The sequence below is a fragment of the Liolophura sinensis genome, chromosome 9 (assembly GCF_032854445.1).
Source record: "Liolophura sinensis isolate JHLJ2023 chromosome 9, CUHK_Ljap_v2, whole genome shotgun sequence".
NCBI lineage: Eukaryota > Metazoa > Mollusca > Polyplacophora > Chitonida > Chitonidae > Liolophura > Liolophura sinensis.
In genome coordinates this window covers 26,335,423-26,358,296 of record NC_088303.1, presented here as the reverse complement: position 1 = coordinate 26,358,296, position 22,874 = coordinate 26,335,423, and the positions used below count along the sequence as shown (strand labels likewise).

General features: G+C 39.6%; 1 protein-coding gene across 3 annotated transcripts in view; it reads right to left on the bottom strand.

Annotated features, from left to right (window-relative positions):
- Window positions 1-3,102: 3,102 nt before the first annotated feature.
- The window catches only part of LOC135475208 (sodium-dependent proline transporter-like), a 30,444-nt gene continuing 10,672 nt past the window's right edge, over window positions 3,103-22,874 (bottom strand). For 2 of the 3 annotated variants that reach the window (XM_064755016.1, XM_064755018.1), the window contains exons 3-16: window positions 11,495-11,657; window positions 10,753-10,884; window positions 10,409-10,536; window positions 9,668-10,014; window positions 8,754-8,886; window positions 8,260-8,394; window positions 7,688-7,791; window positions 7,198-7,322; window positions 6,743-6,855; window positions 6,396-6,524; window positions 5,668-5,767; window positions 5,200-5,306; window positions 4,688-4,858; window positions 3,103-4,318 (exon numbers count right to left, since the gene is read on the bottom strand). In XM_064755016.1, coding sequence (XP_064611086.1) covers window positions 4,184-4,318; window positions 4,688-4,858; window positions 5,200-5,306; window positions 5,668-5,767; window positions 6,396-6,524; window positions 6,743-6,855; window positions 7,198-7,322; window positions 7,688-7,791; window positions 8,260-8,394; window positions 8,754-8,886; window positions 9,668-10,014; window positions 10,409-10,536; window positions 10,753-10,884; window positions 11,495-11,657 — 2,022 coding nt within the window. In that variant the 3' untranslated portion in view covers window positions 3,103-4,183. Of the gene's footprint in view, window positions 4,319-4,687; window positions 4,859-5,199; window positions 5,307-5,667; window positions 5,768-6,395; window positions 6,525-6,742; window positions 6,856-7,197; window positions 7,323-7,687; window positions 7,792-8,259; window positions 8,395-8,753; window positions 8,887-9,667; window positions 10,015-10,408; window positions 10,537-10,752; window positions 10,885-11,494; window positions 11,658-17,918; window positions 18,665-22,874 lie in introns of those variants that run through there. The other variant, XM_064755015.1, reaches the window with a different exon arrangement.

Sequence of the window (22,874 nt, the reverse complement as noted above, 5' to 3'; positions counted from 1 at the left end):
CTGTTGCAAGTCTTATTGAAATATTATGGATTTTATTTCACAAAGACACATTTTAGGCCATATAGGCCAAAGACACATATATGTGTGGGTATATTTATGGGCGTATTGATGTATTTTGGGTGGTACATGTATGTATGCGTGTATGTGTGGGTGTATTGATGTATGTGTGGGGGTACATGTATGTGTGGGTATATTTCTGGGGGTGTTGATGTATTTGTGGGGTACATGTATGTGTGTATGTATGTGTGGGTGTATTGATGTATGTGTGTGGGTACATTTATGTGTGGGTGTATGTGTGGGTGTATTGATGGATTTGTGGGGGTACATGTATGTGTGGAGGTATTGATGTATGTGTTGGGGTACATGTATGTGTGGGTACATTTCTGGGCGTATTGATGTATTTGTAACGCTTTACACTTTATTTATTAGCGATTCTATGTTTCCACCAGTGTATCAATATATCACTCCTTCAGCCCATCACAGGAGCTTTCCAAAAGTTAGTTGAAAACGGTTCATCATACTGAATTGAAATTTTGTCCATGGTTTCACCATAACAAGATATAGATTAAGTTCGAGTTTCAGACACCTATGTCCTAAATGAACAAGTTATGATCAACATAACATGTTTTTGTCAACACGGTCTTCCGGACATCTTTCAGAAACGGATCATAGTATTGAATTTGATACGAGGTATGTGTCTTTACTATAGCAAGTTACAGAGTACGTTCGAATTTCTGACATTTATGTCCAGTTTGGGACAACATAACGGCCGTTGGTCAGAGTCATAGGTGGGGAAACCGAAGTGACCGGCGTAAACCAGAGATCCTCAGCAATTTATTGACGAAATTTGCCACGTGTGACGCACATCCCACTAGAAGGAGAAACAATCTTGAGCTAATTTTAGGCTGCGTTAACGGCCACACTGTTCTCTCACCAAGGCCCTACGAGCACGGATAGCGGGATGATCTGCAAATTTCCTGTAGAAATCTGTCCTGCAACAAGGAGGCACATCATATGCACTCCAAGGATTCCTTCGTCGTCATATGACTGAAAAAATGTTAAGTACGACGTTAACCCCCAAGCACTCACTCTGCAAATTTCAAAATCCCAGCACAGTTATGTAAATTTTCAGATCAGATGTGTAAAACTTGGTCGAAGCATCCATACAAGTTATATGGCCAGCAAAGAAATGTTTGGCATCCGCTAAAGATGCTCTCCCGATCAAAAACGCCAAATTTTTGTTTAAAGGAGGCGCTGAGTTTTTAATTTACAGTGTGAAGACCAGCGTTAACCAGAAAATATCTTTACTGAAACTTCCATTTGTGTATTTCTACGTGCTGTCAAAGTTTTGTTTCGGTTGACGTTTGTCTTCATATGTAAAACATAAACTTTATAAGGTGATCAGTTTGTCATGTTTGGCAAGTTCAAAATCCGAATTTCCGCCCAAGACTCTCATGCATTCTTCATAGTACAGTGAACTAACGAAGTCACTGTGGGGAACAGAGCTGAAGTCAGAGTTAAAAATTATTTTAAAAACTTCCCAGCCCATGATATCTACCCCATAAGAGTGTATGGCCTAGTACACAAACGCCAGTGTACGGGATACATGTACAACTTACAGTAACGAAGACATACTCTTAGCAATACGGTATGGCTTTGTAATGACACTGCGCGTCAATCTGCAACAAAACAGTCTTCTCTGCACAGCTCTCAACTTATGGTGGCAATATATCAAAACAGATTCCTTGAATATTTAACGAGATACCTGTGGAACAACATTATTTTAACTTTTACGTGAACCCAAGGAAACGTTCTAAAAAAAGCTACCATGTAGAGATTTACATTTGTTTTAGTTTATATGACGTTATGTAGGTGAAAAATTTGGGGGCTTCCAAGCCATGAACAGGAGGATCGAAAGTCCCTCTCCCGTATCCTGCCCCCTGCTCTCAGCCCATGTCCAGATCCACCGCTGATTATACATGTATTTGATTTCTTAATCGACGAAAAGGACAAGCCTTAATAATACTGTAATATAATAATAACTACTGTTATATAATAAACCCTTCGCCACAGCCAAATGTAAAATTTTTCGCAATTTAATTAGCATTTCTGTCCTATTTGTCGATAGTAATAAATCCTTTCGTATCACCACCGAAATTATCCGAATCCGCACAAACTCAGGAACAGACAGAAAATTGTAAGCTCCATGGCAAAGGTAATTATAACCTGGCGGAGGACTGAAGAGAAATCCATCTGCCGGAGAACGATTGCTCGAAGGCCTTGTAAAAATTAGCTCTATGTGCAGTATTAACTCTTAATCTTAGATTAATCTGAGACTTTGGATTTCATTTTCGAGATGCCACACCAAACAGCTCTTCACTAACCCTACGATGAGAAATCAAATATCCCACAGTTCCCCGCGTTGTTGACAACGTGCACTTCCTTGTTACCACCTGGTTCCTGGTTTCATGTTATTAGAATTGCATAAATGAAAAATTTATTTATTTATTTCATTGGTGTTTTACGCCGTACTCAAGAATATTTCAGCATAAATGAATAAATGACTATGGTTTAATCCCCAGTGTGGCAACAATCAGTGACATATCGTACACCAGGACAAGCATATAGGTAGCCTGTAGATGGTTTGGGCTTTTCGTCATAGCCATATGACGAGGAGTCATCAGTTGTGTGTACATAGATACTCTGTTTTCTTGTGGCACGTCGAGCCCATACCGCCAAACTGCTGCTGCCACTGAAATGCAATGCCGAAGACACTGAACATGACAGTCCCGCCCAGTCACAACCAGTCCTCTTTCCTTGCTATAACCTGTCAGTGCTGTGCGCCAAGCGAGGCAGCAAAAAGTGACATTTTTGAAGTCTTTGGTATGACCCGAAACGGGTTTGATCCCATTTCTCCAGACTTTGAAGCGGATGCTCTCACCATTAGGCCAGTGAAGGGGTCAACTGGAGAGGTAGACTGTGGATAGTACCATCATGTTAAAACACAAAGCCGAATTACTGTGAGCAAATATCGACTTCAGAGCTCACACACGGCCTTACCAACCAGAATTTAACATGTGACAAACGGATAAAACCATGATGTAATCTGAATTATTATTTTATTTACAAATACAAAATTTATCTATAAAAATGGAATGTAAACAGTTTCCTTTTTAAAAATAAACTTTCTTCCACTCAGTTCGTGTTAATTCTGCAGAACACGATCTGTAACCTCATCTTAAACACCCGATAGTTTTTGAGAATTAGGGAATGTTTTTAAAATAAACTTATATAAAACATGTACATATATGTACGTACTTCAATATAACAAATGGAACACTAAAGAGTATAAAATTTATGGACAACAAATATGATGATAATGCGTACCTAGATGTGGAAACTATGGCCTATTATATTTAGGCTATTCACACGCTTTGTCAATGAAGATGCCTCTAATTCGGAGAAAATTCAAATCGTCAAATATATTCTCCGGTTTTGTGGCATATTGAACAACCCTGATTTACATAAACGTTTTAGTATGGAGAATCAAACATGGAATGTTATAAAACAGTGGGAGGATATTGTAAACCATGCTGACTTGAATTAGAATTAATAATTAACAGAATATATACAGTTTATATAAAAGTAAGGTAGATGATTATCAGTCTTTTTTACATCTGTCATTCACAGTGTGGACCAGCCCCATTTCTCAAAACAGATAGGCTAAAAATATATATAAACTAAAAATAGGAACTAACAAATGAGCAAATGAAGAAAAGATCAGCATAGTGCACAAAAGCATGCCTAACAACACATTTAAAAGCATTAAAGTTACTTTTAAAACTGTTGCTGATGAAAAGGGATCTGTAGATTCCACTGAAGTCATATTTACACAATAAGATAAGCTGAACTGATATCTTGTGTTGTGTGACATCACACTTTCCCGATATGAAGTCACGTTTATCACCCATGACGTATGAAGAATGTGTGTAGTCTGTGTGAGACTGCGAGCGTCATGATAAAGCACAAAAATGTTGCGTCGGTGAACAGATACACAGAAAGAGGTAATCCTATCACGTATGTAATCTGGAGATCTGACATTTCGGTTGATCACTGCCACGAGACTCCGTTCGGAAATTCACACCTTTTTAAAAAATGTCCAGATAAACACTTTATGCAAGGGTTAATATCTATCGAATGCCAAGTTTTCCTTTCCTTTGCTGGCACCGTTACTTTGGGCATACATCGGGTGAGCATCCAAGGCATCAGTGCTTCCAGAACCACACGCAGGACCCCAGTCTGAAGTAGGACGGGAAGCCTGAAACAGACATTAGGTTAACTTAATTTTCAGGAAGAACAACCAAATATTTATTCATTCCTCATTTAAATGGATTCTGGTTCGGTCTGACCATTAGAGGTCTCCCATGCCATGTCCACAAAAAATCTTCTTTTTTTGTTTTTTTGATTTTTGTTTTAATGAAACTGCAAATTTTCGAGTTTGACTATTTATCACACTGTCGTTAAATAATCTAAAAAAAGTTCTACGAGTAATTCAATTGCCAAATACGGTGTCCAGAGTTTCTCTAACCCATGGCCTCCTTTGTATAGAATTATCATGAACATTTTTGGGATATGTTGAGCGAAAAGTGAAATTTGCGTGATTCGTACTCTGAATCAGAAGTCTTACCTTGCAGGGATTTCCGCCCGCCATGACGGTTTTGACGATGGCCCAGACAGGGATTGGGAGCATGACTACAGCAGCGATCAACCATCCAATCACCTGAGCTGATGTGGAGAACTGACTTTCATCTGGGTACGTGGGAGGCGAATGCTGGGCGAAGGTGTAACCGAGCAGAAGCTGAAATCACAACAAAGGTTTGTTTAACAAAAAGAGCTGTAAGTGCGTATTAAGTCTTAGCCGGGTGCAGTCATTATTTAATGATGAGGTAAGCCAACAACACGTCGTTCCAAACATGTGAATTCATATCCGACTAACTGTATAATACTCTTCAGAGAGATAAAACAAACTTTCCAACCATCAGATCGGAACCGTAAATCTGTTTTCGTTAAGCACTGAAGTCCATTTAGACTAACTTTCACCAACAATGATTGACGACATCGCTGCTAGAAATACGACACTCAAGATTCGGCTATTAACACATTCACGTAAAATAAGATTTAAGATTCGAGTGATCTTACCAAGATAAGGACTGGAGCCGCAAAGACCCAGCAGAAAATCCAATATGGTTCCGGATGAGGAGCGTAACCCAGCATATACTTGACATCGTTCATAAAGCGATTCACACCTAGAAAACGCAACAAAACAGTAGTTACCTTTAGTGATTTGTGATTAACTAATCTTTACATCATTCAATCATTAGTATTATCACCACATCTTTAAATTAGGCTATACGATTTGGTTGGTAGGCCATACTGGAACCATCAAGCAATCATTTGCTTGGGGGATTTACAGTAAAGAAAATACATATGGTAAACCCACAAAATGGCAATCATTTGCTTGGGTGATTTACAGTAAGGAAAATATTTACGGTAAACCAACATAATGGCAATCATTTACTTCGAGATTTATAGCAAGGAAAATACTTACGGTAAACCCACATAATGGCAATCATTTACTTAGAGATTTATAGTAAGGAAAATACTTACGGTAAACCCACATAATGGCAATCATCTCAGAGGCAGCGACGAAGAGCACAGAGAAGCTGGCTCCGTAGGTGTCCATTAATGTAACAACGTAATCTCCGGCCTGTCAAATGATGGAGAATATGTTGATATATATGAGATATAGTGTATATAGAGTTCATACAGCTGAGAATACTGCTCTTTTGTGAACACAATTTTTCCTTGTCCATGAATTTTTAATTTATGGGTGTTCCATGAAGCCGTAGTCGTGTATTTACACGATACACGACTGCGGCTAGCATTATGGTGGAGAATACCCATGACCACCCACAGGCTGCTGACGACCTCCCACGTACGGCTGGGGTGGGGAGCCAGTATAAACTGGGCTTGAACTCACAACGACCGCATAGATAACCCATGTACAGGAGGTATTTAATCATGTTATGTCGAGTTTTTTTTATAGCTCACATGCTGTAAAAGTTTTCAATAAGAATAAAACAAATAAAATTAGTTTGAAATTGTTTACAATCAAATCCTATAAAAAAAATGTTACACATCTGTCATGATCATTCACCGATTTAACCAATCCAGTAAAAAAAAATTGTGATGGTTTTGTGTCGTGTCCTTTCTCAGTACGCTACAGAGAGCAGTTGACTGTAGGCGTAGTTTGATGTTTGGATAACCGTGCTTATCAGAGTGTTACATTTGTTATCAGAATATTACAGTGATTAACAGAGTGGTACAGTGCTTACCGGAGTAGTACAGGGGAGGGCGAGTAGGTAGAACACGGCTCCAGACGCGACACACAGAAGCCATTTGTACTTCCTTAACTTAGGGATCTCGTCCTGGAGACAGGTCAAGGCTGTCTCTAACAAGGCAAACTGCAACCAAACATCAAGCAAGGTTATACATATATATCTGCATGTAATAATTTATCTATTTACTTGGTACTTCATGGCTTATTTACGTCAATTTTACTTGCAACGGTAATTGCAAGAGTAAAGTAATGTACCAATTTCAGTTAAAATGGATGGAAGCAAAACAAGCCTAATGAGATATTTCATTAACTTGCAATTTAGAAGTTTAGACAGTTACTTACCTCACTGTCCAATCCCAGTGTGAACAACATAAAGAAGAACAACAGGGACCATAAATGTGGGACCGGAAGTCGAGACAGGGCTTCTGGGTAAGCGACGAAGGCTAGACCATATCCTGCAGAGAATTAGATACATATACAACATGAACGACTGTCACTAAAAATGTGAGAAAAATTCACAAACCCTCTGGTAATATTCCCATCGTTAATTGTATGGTATGTTTTTGACAAAAGCATGTACTCAAAACGACGAAGTTAAAGCGAGATACTAAAGCATTATGACTAGACTGTGTCAAAAAATAAAAAATAAGTGTACGACATGTACAACAATGACAAATTCGTACGTTTGAAGTATCTCTATCGTAACTCCATCAACTACACCACCTTCCCCTGCCCCCTTCATTGAGGACCTGAATATGACTTTGTGTCGAGATTCCTTTTCCGGGCAATGAACTCACCTTTCTGTGCCACCTCTTCAATGGGGATGCCAAGTTCCTGGGACATGTTACCAAGAGTTGTAAAAATGACAAAACCGGCGATGATGCTAGTGACGATGTCCATAACGCTGATGAACAAAGCGTCCCTGTAACGAGAAAACGATGGAAATGCTTTTACTAAGTTATGTAGATTTGTTTATTTATTTTATTGGTGTTGTACGCCGTACTCAAGAATATTTCACTTTTACGACTGCAGCCAGCATTATGGTGGGAGGAAACAGGGCAGAGCCCGGGTTGCTGAAAGACCTTCCCACATACGGCCTGAGAGAAAGCCAGCATGAGCTCGACTTGAACTCACAGCGACCGAATTGGTGAGAGGCTCCTGGGTCATTGCGTCTCGTCGACTGTAAATTTCCATGACATAAACGTTTAAGTTGACAACCACATTGATTTCACTAAATCTCTTGATTTGTTTTATATCAGATCGTCAGTGAAGGAGGGGATTACTTACGTGTACACGTTGTTTTTGAATTTATTGTAACTTCCAAACATGATGATTCCCCCAAAAGACACGCTGAGAGAGAAGAACATCTGGGAGGCAGCATTACGCCATACCTGTTAACAAAAGATTAACCCAACATTAGGATTGGAGTACGAACGAATATTTCATTTTACAGGTTTATGGACGGAGGAAACCAAGCAAGGCGTGGGGTAGCTATATCATATGGCCAGTTCAAGCTTTTTCACCTAACGCTGAATCACAGAAGTCCAGAAGCCAACAAGCAACGTAACTGGTCACTGGCCTCACGGCTGCATGAAGACCGAAGCTTAATTTTAAAAAAACCTGTTCGTCGCGTATCCTTTCTGTGAAATCAATTTCTATGTTTGGAGAAATGGGTATTTTAGAATGACGGGGCCGAAAATTGAAGCTCTTATTCAGTTTGCTCGCAGGACTGGTTTTCGTTTGACGACAGATCAACTGGCGATGAGATTAGACGTCAAAGTCGAAATATTTCACTGAAAGTGAAACTTTGGTTAAGCAGCGTATAACTTAAAGAATTGGTACAAGCGTTTAATACTTACATCTAACTCCAACAGTTTGCTCCACTTCGGGACGAGAAAGTAGAGGACACCCTCCCCGGCTCCAGGCAGTAAGGCACCTCTGATCAACAACACCAACAAGATCACGTATGGAAACGTAGCTGTGAAATATACCACCTGGCAACAACAACAATACAGTCAGCGTTTTTAGCGTAGTTCATTTTGTCCGTATTGTAACTCAAACCTAACATAAAAACGGAATTATGAATCATCAAGCAATATGCGCGCTTAAATGAGGTAGACCTACGCGGTCAAGTTGCCATGAAAAAATAATTTTATCACACTTTTCTGCAAGTAATCTATTTTACACTTCTATGAAATCAGACTGATTATATCTAAGGTATATAAAAACAAATTCATTCGAGATCTGCATGTAAACCGACCGAAGCAATAGTAAGCACATTGCTTTCCACTTGCGTACGGAATTACATTACAGAGGGGAGACTATCCATCAAACGTCTTAGTTTTTATCTTACCTTTCCAGACGATTTAACTCCCTTGATCAAACAGAGGACGACGACAATCCACGACAACATCAAACACAGGGCTAGATACCAAATTGGCGTACCAGTGTTTTCAATTGTATCCGACCGCTTTATCACCTCGTCACTGTTTTTGTAAAAGAAAAGCAATGACAATTTGTTTTTGACTTGTTTTTGTTGTTCTAAAGTTACTGTCTACCTAATATATTCATTTTATTGCACGATATATACCGATACACTGAATAACCAATACATTACAGTACAATTCATAATTCTCGTTTGCATAGGTGCAAAAGCATGACATATATAATGACCACCAAATGGCACACTGTTGCAATATTTCACCTGTTTTAGCCAACAAATGTGGAATTAGATTATCTCATGATGATACAGACAAGAATAAACGAACAATAATATTACGCCAAATGGCCTGAGTGAAACCCTCAGATAGTATTGAATCTGGTAGCAATCATCGGAAGATCCCGAAGACGTAGTAAATAAGCGACCACGGCGAAGTTGAAATGAAAAACGGAAATGTCAGAAAGCAAAAGGATGTGAAGATGCTGCAAAAAATTGAATTCAGAGGCAAGAGGAAATATTTATTTATTTATCTGATTGGTGTTTTACGCCGTACTCAAGAATATTTCACTTATACGACGGCGGACAGCATTATTGTGGGAGGAAATTGGGTAAAGCCCGGAGGAAACCTACGACCATCTGCAGGTTGCTGTATGACCTTCCCACGTACGGCCGGAGAGGAGGTCAGTATGTGCTGGACTTGAACTCACAACGACCGCAATGATGAGAGGCTCTTCGGTCATAAGGCCGCGCTAAAAATTTAAACCACGGAGTCCCCCGCAAGAGAAAATGTGTCAAAGCTTTAACTGTGGTCACTGTCAGAAACTTACTAGAAGTATATCTCTGCAGCTGTTCTTCTCTGGACGCACCACTTATCACAGGTCGTATTCGCCATCGGTACCGACGCGTTCACCATCTGTTTGCCATCCTTCTCGTATACCGTCAGCACGGAGTCATTGTGCTTGTCTGCGTCATATTCCATCTCCTTGTACACATAGTAAATTTCGAAAAAGCAGCCATCTGATCTATTGTAGTTTAGACTGATATCGTTTTTGTCACAGATGCAGAGGTGATACACATCGGTAAAGTTTTCCCTACAGCCCATAAGCCCGGGTTTGACGTCGCCCATGACGGTATCAGACTTTCGCGTGACACAGCCACGGTCTAGCCAGGTGTTCTACAATGAAGAGAGAGCCATAGAATCAGAATATTTTCGGTTTAGAGCTTCAACATGATGCTAGAAAGTGCTTCCAAAAACAAAACCTACTTTAGACATGTCCACGGGTGTTGTGGACGGAGGGTAAAAAGATTTTTTCTTATAACTATGTAGACAATCAAATTACTTTGACTGTTTGATGGAAGCCTGATCCAGTGGTCTTCAATGAACCGAGTGCGGTCTACTGTCCAGATCATAAAAGGTAATTTTACCATATGAAAAGTGAATATATTAAAAGTGGCGATGAGTAGCTTTACTGCACCTTTATTCAAACAGGACAAAGAAATTGGTATAGATTGGAAAGATACATTATACCTATTAAAATGGTGGGATAAGCAACAAAATGTCTACTTACATCAGGACAAGTTGTCCATGGCAACGTCGTCTGCATTGTGGCGAAGAAGTAATATAGTGTGTAGGCCATGATAACATTGTAGTAGATAGCCACGATGATTGAAATTAGGGCCATGGAAACTCCGATTCCTTGAATCAAATTAAAAGTATTAGTTACTTTCAAATGTAAACGTTTACTGCCTGGATTAACTTCATTTCCTTTTCCTTGAACTCGGCATTTCTTTTGAGTCAGTGTTTGATCTTAAAACCAGTAATTCTTTTGTAAATTTACCAAATTAAAGTCGGCATGGTATTTTGAGCGCAAAGTTCGGGAGATTGTGGAAACAGTCGTGGATTTTCCTTTACCTTTCGCCATCGGGTTCATCTTCCATACTCCTGTAGGCCCAAGGTTTGAGAACTGGCCCATAGCCAGTTCCATGAAGTACATAGGTTTACCAATGAGCAGCTGGAGGATGATGTAAGGGATAAGGAAGGCGGCTGAATAGAGAACAAAACATTTAACATATTACCATCATATTATAGTACACATATACACTAACATGTGCATGATATTTTCTTTTTAATACGACCCCCACAAGGCTGTCACAGATTCAGCAGTAAACGCATGGATTAAGTCGAATTTAAGGACATAATAAGGATATTATTGTGGTATTATCGTGGTATTCGATGGTCTTTCGCCTATGCACTAAATATTTGTTGGCATTGTATTGATTTATTTATTCATTTATTTAATTGGTGTTTTACGCCGTAACAAGAATATTTCAGTCATACAACGGTGGCCACTATTATGGTGGGAGGAAACCTCGACCAACGACCATGGTTATTGAACTGAAGACCTTTCAAGCAGTCAAACCATCAAACGTGCAATCTCAAAGATCGAAAGCCGATCGGCTTCGGCATGATCGATGCTTTGGTGACATGGTCGACGCTTTGATGGCATGATCGACGCTTTGATGGCATGATCGACGCTTTGATGGCATGATTGACGCTTTGATGGCATGATCGACGCTTTGGTGACATGGGAAAGTGTCGAACCAGGGTCTGCGTTGAACCAGTCAGTCTATACCTTTTTCTATACTATTCTTACCTCCGCCATTTTCATAGGCAAGCACAGGAAACCTCCAGACATTCCCCAGCCCCACGGAGAGACCAACACAGGAGAGGATAAACTCTGCCTTACTGCCCCACTGTCCACGATCCCCCTCATCATCAACTCTTTCCGTGTCCACCGTCCCCACGCTCTCTTTACTCTGAAAGTACACATCGTTACATCCGTCTAATGTTTCTTCTTACAATGGAGAGGTTAGACTACACAAAAACCATGATGTATCAACGCGTTATCAAACGTCGAATGGTGAGCAAGTTTAATAATTTACATTTTCATGATGGGATAAGCCAATGACCCTAATATTCTTTTATTGGTTTGGTGTTCTACACTGCACTCAAGAATATTTCACTTATACGACGGTGATCAACATTATGGTGGGAGGAAACCGGGCAGAGGCCAAGGAATACCCAGGCTGCTGCCAGGCCTTCCAAGTATAACATAACATTCGGACATAAAACAGAATACAACGGAACACCCAGATCTAGAACAGATAAGCCGGACAGCTCTTTTGAGTGGTGCCTCAGTAAGCATGTGCGTAACGTGTCATAGGTGGAATACACAAAAGTATATGATCATTTATGCCTATGTTACAACATTACAGTCATCGGCGACAGCTCAGAATTCAACTCCAATCCAGTTTTTGAAATTACATTTTTCTAAATTTACGACTTGAAATATCTTTGAATTGTCTTCTGGAGCTTTAGGTTATTTCGAACCAAACAACAATGTCCACGTGTTACATATTTACATTCATATAATGCATAGACAAGAGCTGACAAGGGGCCCTTAAATTATACAGATAGAAAACGCATGCGCGATAAAGCACATGGAAAAACGGTAGAAAATAGCTTCCTTTAGGGTGTCCTTTCCAAATAATGCCGCGTGTCTAAAAATACAAAATTTGAAAACTCATGGCTCAAAGAATCTGGGCCAATTAGCCAAAAAAAAAATACTTTTGTTTACATTTCAGATCAACATTTTCCTCTTATTTTTACCTGGTTAGACAAGGATTTCTTTCTACTGATGTGCATTTAAGTTGTAACCCACAGATTTCAGAACTTGCAAAAGTACCCGTCTGATATTAGTTAATATAGGCCTAGTACTATACTGGAGAAGATTCGAACAGTCTCCGAACACATGAATGAATGACTGAAGGCGTAATGGATAATGTGGCTGGTGAGATATCGAACCGTGCGATGGATTACAGCATTAACCGAACAAATATAAACAGAAGTGATCTGAACAACACACATACGCTCTGAACAACAACACAGATATGATCTGAACAACAACACAGATACGATCTGAACAACAACACAGACACGATCTGAACAACAATATAGACCCGATCTGAACTCAGATACGATCTGAACAACACAGACACTAGCTGAACAACATCACAGATACGAACTGAGCAACAACACAGATACGAACTGAGCAACACAGATAGTAATTATTCCGGAGTATTTGGTTCAGCAAATATTATTGAAAAACATTCGTGTCAGCTTTGTTTTTTTGTAATAAATACAGCTTTTTGTCTGCTGACGAAAGAAAACAATAAAAGTACGATAAGAAAGTTCCGCTTCGTGCTTCTCTCGGAAGACGATTTGTGTTACCTTTGTAATGTGATTTGTATTTTGCTGTTTGATTCATGCGATAATAACGCGATCTAACAAGTCGGATCTATAAAACGTTTAAACTGGTTTTTGAAAGATAAAAAAAATGTAAACTTGCCTGAACTGCAGGTACTTAGTGCGCGTTGAGCAACCAAGTGAGCTCTTTCAAACTGTCCTGATTTGCGCAAACACTATATGGTCTTTTGAAATTGGTAGTTCACGTTGGGGCATGCACCGAAATGTATACTTAATGGCTTTAGAGGAGGGTTTATGAATGCCCCAGCAAAACTGAAACGGTCTGAAACGGTGCAGGTGAAGGAGCTGAGACACTTAGTATTTGGGTGAAGGATTATAGCTTAACGCCACGTCGTCAGTGTTCCAAGCCATACTGTGGAGACGAACACTTGAAATAAGACTTTGAAATAGTTGTGAAAGCTGGACTGACCAAACTAGAAATGGTAGTATAGAATTGGAACGTAACCATGCGTATATGAAAGCCAGTTGACAATTTTGAAATGACTGCATTGAACATGGTTTGAATCGACTGAAACTTCTCCACAGACAGTTCTGATAACCAGCTTGACAGACGTGATAGAGAACGTTCTCTTGTTATCGCCGTTCCAACATGTCTCACAATCTGCTGTTAAGCTAAGATGATTTTAACTCCATCGAAAAGTGTTTATCGCTTTTTTATATTGATTATACCTCATTCGCATCTCAAACAAATGCATATTTTCACATGCGGTGGACATAAAATTCCGGTGTGCGAGTTTTTATTGCATATTAACCGCATATAATATCTCCTCTTGACAAGTGAACGGTTACTTTGTATTACCAGCGGCTGCTACAAGTCTTTTGGATTATGACGCTTTGTGGACTCAGTAACGGCTCTTGGGCAGCTCTGGATCTAAGCTCTTCAGCCCTGAACATACCCAGAGACCTTGTATTAAAGCAAAGCGGGAGGTGTGTTCAAACGGTCGTCCACGGAGCGAGCTGCACGCTAAGACAGCTGAAAGCAGAAACTGTCGATGTAGCAGTTAGCGTTATTTTCTCCTATGCCGTGAGAAAAGACGTCGGTTTTCGCCAGCTGGGACTGTTGATTGTCCAGCGTCTTTATGAATTATTCTCCGAGGAGATGTAATGTGAACAAAGTCGATCTGTGGTATGGCGAGCACGTCTGTAAGCTTGTAACCTCGCCACGACGCTCCCAGAGTCCTTGTCTACGATACGATTTTAATTGTTTAAACGGCCTGAACACAGCGTCCACTTGTGGAGAATGACATACCAACATTAGCTAGTCGTGTTTGCGAACGACAGCCGCAGATCACAACATTTAAGTGTAATGATACATTTGGCCGACAAAGGCTAAATGGTATGCCCGTAGAGAAAGAACAGGCTTAATAGGGGTATTATTTCTGTGTTACCGTGGTATCTATTTCTGTATTGCAGAGGGCTTTTTGTGTTTATTTAGCTCATTTTTACATGTAAAACCTCCAAACGTCAACAGACTGGTTTTCTCCTTTGTGTAATATAATAGCTAAATGACAAATAACATTTGCGGCATAATTAAATAATTCTCAATAAGCGATATCTATGCCCAGGCACAAGACGGAAAAGAAATTGCATACACGATCATTAATCCAACTGGAAGCTCGCAGCACTGTACAGCATTGTTGTTGACGTATGCGTGCAATGTGCTTCTGTCATTCAGCGCCTGTCACCAAGTGGCCCAAAGGAAAAGGACTGATTAAAACAAAAACGTGTAAAATTCATTATCATTTTTAAACGATATACGCGTTGCTATTAAATAGTTCGAAAATACATTGAAATGAATTTTATCTCTTAAACATTCTTTATGCAGGAGTATAATATAGGCCCTACCTCAACAAACGAACATGAATAAGCAGTAATGGGACGTTCTTAACAGTATTGTCTCTAATTGGAATGTTTATAAGAAAAAATACTTTTTTTTCTGATTTTTTTCTGCTGGTGGGGTGCTTGTGCATGAAAGTGTTTGCTTCAATCTAGGGCCAACGTGTGCTTCAATTTAGGGCCTAAGTTTGCTTCAATCTTGGGCCTATGTTTGCTTCAATCTAAGGTCGATGTTTGCTTAAATCTAGGGCCTATGTATTGCACGGCTTTATATTTGAGAACATCACCTTTTCTCAACACATTTTGCTTTTACTCACAAGTGTTACACTTTTTTTTCAATGTGGTCTTTCCTAATTTGCCCTGCAGTTCACAGATTAAAAGAGCCCTTTCAAATGGCGCTTGTATGATAGATACAGCTTGGAGTTCCATACACCGCTTTATGTCCCCAGAGAAGATTTCACCCATTGATTCTTTTTTTTTTTTTTTGCCACCTTCTTTTTGCTTTTTGTTCCTGTCTGTGCGATTTATGTTCACAACGCTGTTACTATTCACCTTGTCTGATATGCCTGGCTAATTCTTTAGACTCATTCTTGCCTATACACCGGATAATAATATCCACCACCGTGGTAAAATACCGTTAATACATAAGACATAACACCATATGCTCTTAAACCACAAAGCATTTGGTTCAACGTGTAACGTAAGAACGGAATTGATACTCTCAGTATACGACGTTATGAGTTCGACTTCACGCGGTTTATACCACAAAGGCTTTGGTACAATTCGTAAGGTAAAGACAGAATTGACACCATCAGTATACGACGTCATGAGTTCGATTTCACGTGGTTACACCACAAAGACTTTGGTACAACGTGTAACGTAAAAACGAAATCGATGCCATCAGTATACGACGTCATATGCTCGACTGCACGTTTACACCACACAGCCTCTGGTACAACGTGTAACGTAAAAACAGCATGGATATCGTCAGTATTCAACGTATAACGGCGCCAAAACAGCGTCAATAACGTCGGTATAAAACGACATGTGCTCGAGGTCATCTTTGAGCCTCTCATGCAACGCGTAACATAAAAATTGCAAGTAAGAAGTTACAAGTTGAATTTAACGTTAGAGAAACTAATTTTGGTTTGAAGTTGAAGTTACAAGTTGAACGATAATAAAGACCTTTAGTGTGATCAGTTAGGAGTTGAACTTGTAACTTCTAACTCTACTATCGGTGGTATACAACGCCATGTAGTTGACGTCACGTGTGAGCCAATGGTACAGCGTGTAACGTCAAAATTGAGCCTCTGGTACAACGTGTTACGTCAAAACAGCGTTGACACCGTCAGTATAAAACACGTGCTCAAAGTAACGTTTGGCGTCTGGTTTAACATATTTGCTTCTTCCCCATGCTGTAAGAAATATCTTCTATCTTTGGACGAATCCCTGGGCATCGTCTAAATTACACCATTTGGTACTTCTAATATATAGAAAAGATCTTCTTGTCATATGAAAGGTTGGGTGGCAAATATCAATAATGTTGTATGGACTATTTCTCAAAAACTTTTTAAGAAATTCCACCTGTTAGTCATTTTACTTTCGGAAACGAAACCTTACATTTACCTTAGAGGTGTTTTATGTATCGTACATCTCACAATATTCATTACGTGTTTGACAGCTTTGATCAATTATGACATTTTCAGCGAACGGTCAGCAATTGGCCTGGTCTAAGCATACACATGCAGAAGATCAATTCCCGATACACACTCGTACACTTACTGGCTTGTCATGACACATTTTGTGGACAGTTATCAGTGTACCAGTCAAGAAACAGAAAACAATTCGGTTTATTTACTCACAAATGTTAATTTCTTTTCACCACAGGCGCATTATAATATATAAATTGCTCTGTGACAGGCTGCTTTGTTTCATTAAAAGATTCCTATCTATATAGGCCACCGCTAAATGCATTTATATTATACCTATCCCATTACAGTTTATCAATAGAAAGTCTATATAGATCTGTATGAAGAATATACGTATGTCAGTTTAGACAGAGACATATATACATGCTTCATTTATCTGTAATAATTAATAACATAAGTAATGCTTTAAGTGCATTTCATTACATACGCCTTTTAACTATGTATTAAACTTAATATATAAAAGCAGAATAGAGAGTAATGTCACAAAGGTTAACGGCTGAGACACTTACAGGTCTACAGCAGCTATGTTAACAACGCCATTAAGCTGGTGCAATAACATGTATTAGCATTAGGCTATATACATTAACGGCTGCATATATAGGAAGGAATATTGGCAACATTCTACTTGATATGTGAACAGTTTATATTTTACGGCTTAATAGTAATGATAACAGGACTTGTCCATACGAGAGACAAAATAGTGATAACGTTTGATTTTTTTCCTCACAGTTAAAGTTTCAACTAACGCTCTAGAAGACTAGAATAAAGTACAGGCCTGAAGATATTGTTTTTTACTTGCGTTTTGTATGCAAGTGTCCTGAACTAGATACACTTAATCCACTTATTTGAAATGTTGAACGTTTGTCTAAAGTTCCTACTATAAGTTTTATCTCTTTGCGCTGGAATATCAGGTAAATGGGAATTCCTCTCAATCTGATTAAGTGGTTTTAAGTGAATTAAGTTGATATGTCACATTAAGGGTGTGTTTTCCACGTCCACGACTGCTACACGTACGAATTTATACATAGATGGTCTGACGTCGGTGAATAGCTATGAAGAGAAAACGGTAAATATTGACATTTGCAGCTCCCAAATTGTGTGCTCTGAACGTCAGAGTTAAACAGAAACACCACGAAAGACGAGTTCATGGCCTGTGAGCCGTGGAAGACTTCGGATAGGGAGAAATGACTGGGGCAAAAGACTTACCGGATAACCGTTAGCACCTAGCTCTTCCTCCAAGTAGGGCGGAGGCACGGAGGGTTTTCCATTGTCCCACAGCTCGTAAGACTTACGACTAGTCATCCTCAATCACACAGGATAACAGCGAGCTATTAAAGGAAACTCCTTTTGATATAGGAAAACAGTGTTATATAAGTATCTCCGTGTGTAGCAGAATTCGACTCTCGCTGAACAGGTAAAGGTAGACGTCTGGGACTTGAATTGCTATCCTTCGATCTCACGACTCACAGTTATCAAACAGCTTTACGAAAAACTCTCTTAAATCCGCTCTTGCAAGCAGGGTAAGTATGACAGCTTCAGCGATTAAAACTAATGTTCACAATCAGTCTAAAAAATTTTAAATGGCGACAAAAATATGAGGTCCAGTAGTAGCTCTACTCGACCGCGTGAAGAATGCTGTTCCCTTCTCCAAGTGTAAATCTCACAGTGAGAGTCGTCGGTCTGCTGCGAATCTTCGGCTGAGTTCGGGAAAAGTCGTGCAGTTGTGTAGGCCGGAATTTACATATCAATGGGGCTTGACTCAGGCGGCTCAGCGAACCATGAAGCTCCGAAATCCAAACCTATACGATATTATTGTCTGTATATCGACTCAATACAAATGCACGCTATGTAAAGTCCTCCGCGAATGAGAAAAAACGTAGTCAAGCTTTGTTAGCGTCTCGTTTTATACATCCACATTTGACTGCGGGGCATTTGAAAAGCTATATAACACAGCGCGGAAGAACTGCAATCTTACTCAGGTAACTAATCATATCCTTTAACCGGAACAGTCAAGAATAAACACACCTCGGTATCCTCCCACGGACGAGTTGGACGGCGGAGAGAGGGAGTGGGAAGAGACAGGTGAAGGAGTGGGGGGGGGGGAGGGGGAGTCCCCGTAAATGACCGTCATGTCCTGGCCGTGTATGTGAAAACGTATACAGTATATTCGAGTCCTGTTATACACAGTGTCCGGGACGAAAGGCTCATGAAAGTCCAAGGGCCGAATAAAAGGTGTAAATAAACGCGGGTTTGACCCAACACGGATACAAAAAAGGGATTTTATGACTGATCTTTCTGTGTGGTTAGGAAACATACAAATGTCCGTGTGTGTCAGTATCGGCATTAAAAACTGGGTGTGGTCACGTGAGAAAGCGTTAGCCGCTGACGTGTGCACCTCACCCATATAAACACCCGTAAAAAGTTCTACATAAAAACAGTATCTTAGCGTGAATGACTTTACTGAATAACCCTTTACGGTGGCATACTTTAACCTGTCCGATTTTATACGTCCAGTCATCTCAAATATATTCAATAAACAAGACAAAAGTTTTTTAAAAAAGCCCTACACTGCCTGATAAATAAACCGTTTCACCCAGGTCAGGAGGATCATATTCTGTGTACATTTGTTTACATTTGTATTTGTGTTTTACGTCATATATAATTCTTTTCTAGGTCATTTGAGAAGTGCGTGACCTTGCAGAATTAAGGCCTGTCCTGTGACCACGTAGTGACACACGTTATGCCACCTCATTGAAATGAGTGTCGTAGCACCGAACGTGACATCCCCTAAATCTAGTCACCCTGTAAATGAGCACCGATCCCTTTTTGTACATTCATAGGCTCTATTTTTGATTATTGACATCCCATGCTGTTCAGACTGATGAATTCACTGACTGATGAATTCATTGACTGATTGGTTGATTGGCTGATTGATTGATTGATTGGTTAGTTATCCAGTAGTTCTGCAGAGCCGAATTTTTTTGACAGAAGCGTCTGTGGTCAAAGTGCTACCGTGTATGAATTATTGTGTGTATATTCAAACGTGAACAACACAGTCACACTGACATATATAGCCGTAACCCACCACACAAGCTTTCAGGCCATGCATTACTCACACAATCAATCCACAATCAAACGTGATTACGTTTAAAAGTCTTTCATAATATTGCACTGTATTGACAAATACGCTAAAAGGAGACTCTAGGTATGTCTTCAACCACAATAGGCCAATGTCGTCTAGCGGTTTGGACGGCCAAACCAGATCCACCTGACAGAGTTACCACACACTCTCCTCCGTCACACGTACGAGAATTTAGTCAGTGCCAAGGTATATAATGTATACTGACTTGCAAAAAATATTATTGCTGAAGCTATTTTATAAAAGATCACAAAATCACTTGTTTTATTTCTTCCTGTGTGGAATCAAGTGTTCGGTTTGCTTCACTTCATACCTTGAAATGACATAGTTTTTGACGGTAGAACATCACCGTATGACATAACATGCAGATTGTTCCCTCTCTTGTTCCTCTACAGAATCTATAGAGTGGGGGTTAAACAGAGTGAAACATGAGGGTTCAAAGAGAAAATCACGAATTTTCTCTGTTAACAGGCTATTAACAAATTGTGATTTCGAAATACGCCTATATATTTCGTTGTTTCGTGTTTATTGACAGCTATACAGAAAAAAGTCACCATAACTTTTGTTATCATGTACAAATGTCTTACTTGTCTTCTATCTGGCCCTTGGTCATTATCCATGTAACACAGAATTCCACCTGACATGACTTATGTATGTAACTTTCCAGTATAATTAACCGAATAGCCTCTGTGTAACAAAGGCTTTCGTTCCAAACGACTTCATTCGGCGTGTCGAGGGCAAGGGATTTCGGGATTCAACAAAGCCATAGCTTTCACACCATGTATTCTCAAGGAGAAGCGTTTGTTAGCGGAACACTTGGTTAGCACTTTCACTTTGGGAATTCAAATGCATTCGAACCTTCTTCTCATAATCAGTGACCTGGAAAAAATCTTTTGACATCCCATAGTTTAGCTGACACAGCCAGTTGGGTGTCGCCCAGCTGAAGAATCTCCCAGAGTCTCGCGAGACTCGTGCGATGCGAGAACAAGCTCATATACAAGTCATGGTCATGGAAAAGATAGTGTTAATTCTTGGGGAATAAATGCGGTTATATCTAAACTGCAGCGTAAGAAGGAATCCATATATTCCTACTGTTCACTACAAAAGCGTGTACAAAGTATACTTTGCCTCTGAATGATATGACTTAAACCATCATGACCGCCTTAAAAATGGGATAAAGTCATTATATATTCAATGAGAAGTACATTGTATTTTAAGGCTGTTTTGATTTTACCTTTTGAAAAGATTTGTTCTGTTGTTTTGTAAGTAAGCCAACCTAATAAAACCAGATTTGTCTAAAAAAATTGCAAAATCTTAGCTAATTTATGTAATTTCATTGCATTACAATGTTAATATACCTCTACCTTCGCGTCTTTTCATTCCCTCATACGCTCTATTGATTTTACCGCCTTACTTTATCTGTTGAACATGTCAGTCGGGCATTAATGTGATTATATAAATACCAATGGTTTGGTCCTGCCCAAAACACCTGACATACAGAACGACCTTCATACCAAGGCTTAAGAATCCATGCGTGAAAAATGCAGGGAATGGTTGCATTGTCTGAGGTGTCAGAGCGAACTAGTGCTTTGACATCGTGCCCGAGCACGGCAGGAAATGACTTAAAATAACCAACTGACCACGGGTCAAACTCGGCTTGACCACAACTGACCGTTCCAGACGACAGGAGACTAGTCCACACTCTGCCTCTACAGGATTTTCCTTTTATGGACACGTTGGCAAAGCAAAAATAATAGTTTGGACTTTTAAGTTAAACTGTAGTACAAGTTTTCGTAAAACACAAAAACATTTGAAATCCGACTGCCTCAGACAAGGTATGAGTCAAACAGCGTAAAAATGGACATATAATGTCATGGTTCATGGATTACGGTTAATTCTTCAAGTTGCCTTACACACATGCGAATCACCAAGCACATGGACACGTTACACATGTTTAAATCTGATTATGATAATACTTAAACGCTTTCTAATTACATTTAAACGCGTTCAGGATTTAAATATAAACCCTTCTTCCGCTTAATTGAGCTGGCTGCTTTATTGATTGATTGATTGGTTGATTGGATGTTATTGTTTAAAGGCATACTCAAAATATTTTTCACCTATACGAATGTGGTCTGTTTGCAAAAGCAAACCGCCAACACCTTACATGTGAGTTGAGGCCTGGCGGCTTTCCCATGGCCACCGTCAATCGGTTTTGCTCACCTAGCAGGTGTATTAACGGTATCTTGTTACTAGCAATGGGGTGATAATTGATGTTGTCAAGGGTGGGAATACATGATAATGCTAAACCTACGTTAAACATATAAAAAACACTTTACTAAAGCATATGCAGTCTCCAAAATGATTTTGATTTAGTGTTCGTTCACACAGAAAAATGCGTTGAAAGAGAACAGCTTGTTGACATTATATAGCTCCACGTGACTTAACAATCCCATTCCTGATGCAACACACTTGATTTCCTATGACTGCAATATTGTAAAAGGTGGCGTGAGGCCATAATCCTTCATTCATGCCCAGTAAGCTTCATCCCAGGACCCAGGGATGAGTTTATATATAACTATCATGACCAGAGAGCTGTCAGCGTATCTATCATGGCGGCCAGGAGCTTTAGTGCTGACAGCGATACGTGTACGTAACTATCATGGGGTTTGTGATCTAGCAGTGATAGTTGTAAAACACAATCATAGCGACCAGGAACTTCAGAGCTGACAGCGTTACATGTAGGTAACTACATGTAGTGTGACGTACACGTAACTATAATGGTAACCTGAGCTCGGCTATTCCGCTCACCGTTTGGCTTGCACACAACTACCATGGCCTCAAGAACAAGTTTCTATCTACACAGTGCGTGCATACACTGTAATGTATCACATATCAACAGGTGAAATAATCAGAATGAAATACTTAGTTCCACTTTTTGACGTTTTTTACATCTCGTGGCTTCGACTAAAACTTTAACTAAAGTTCGTTAGATGTATGGTCTACTCAGGCTATTAATACTC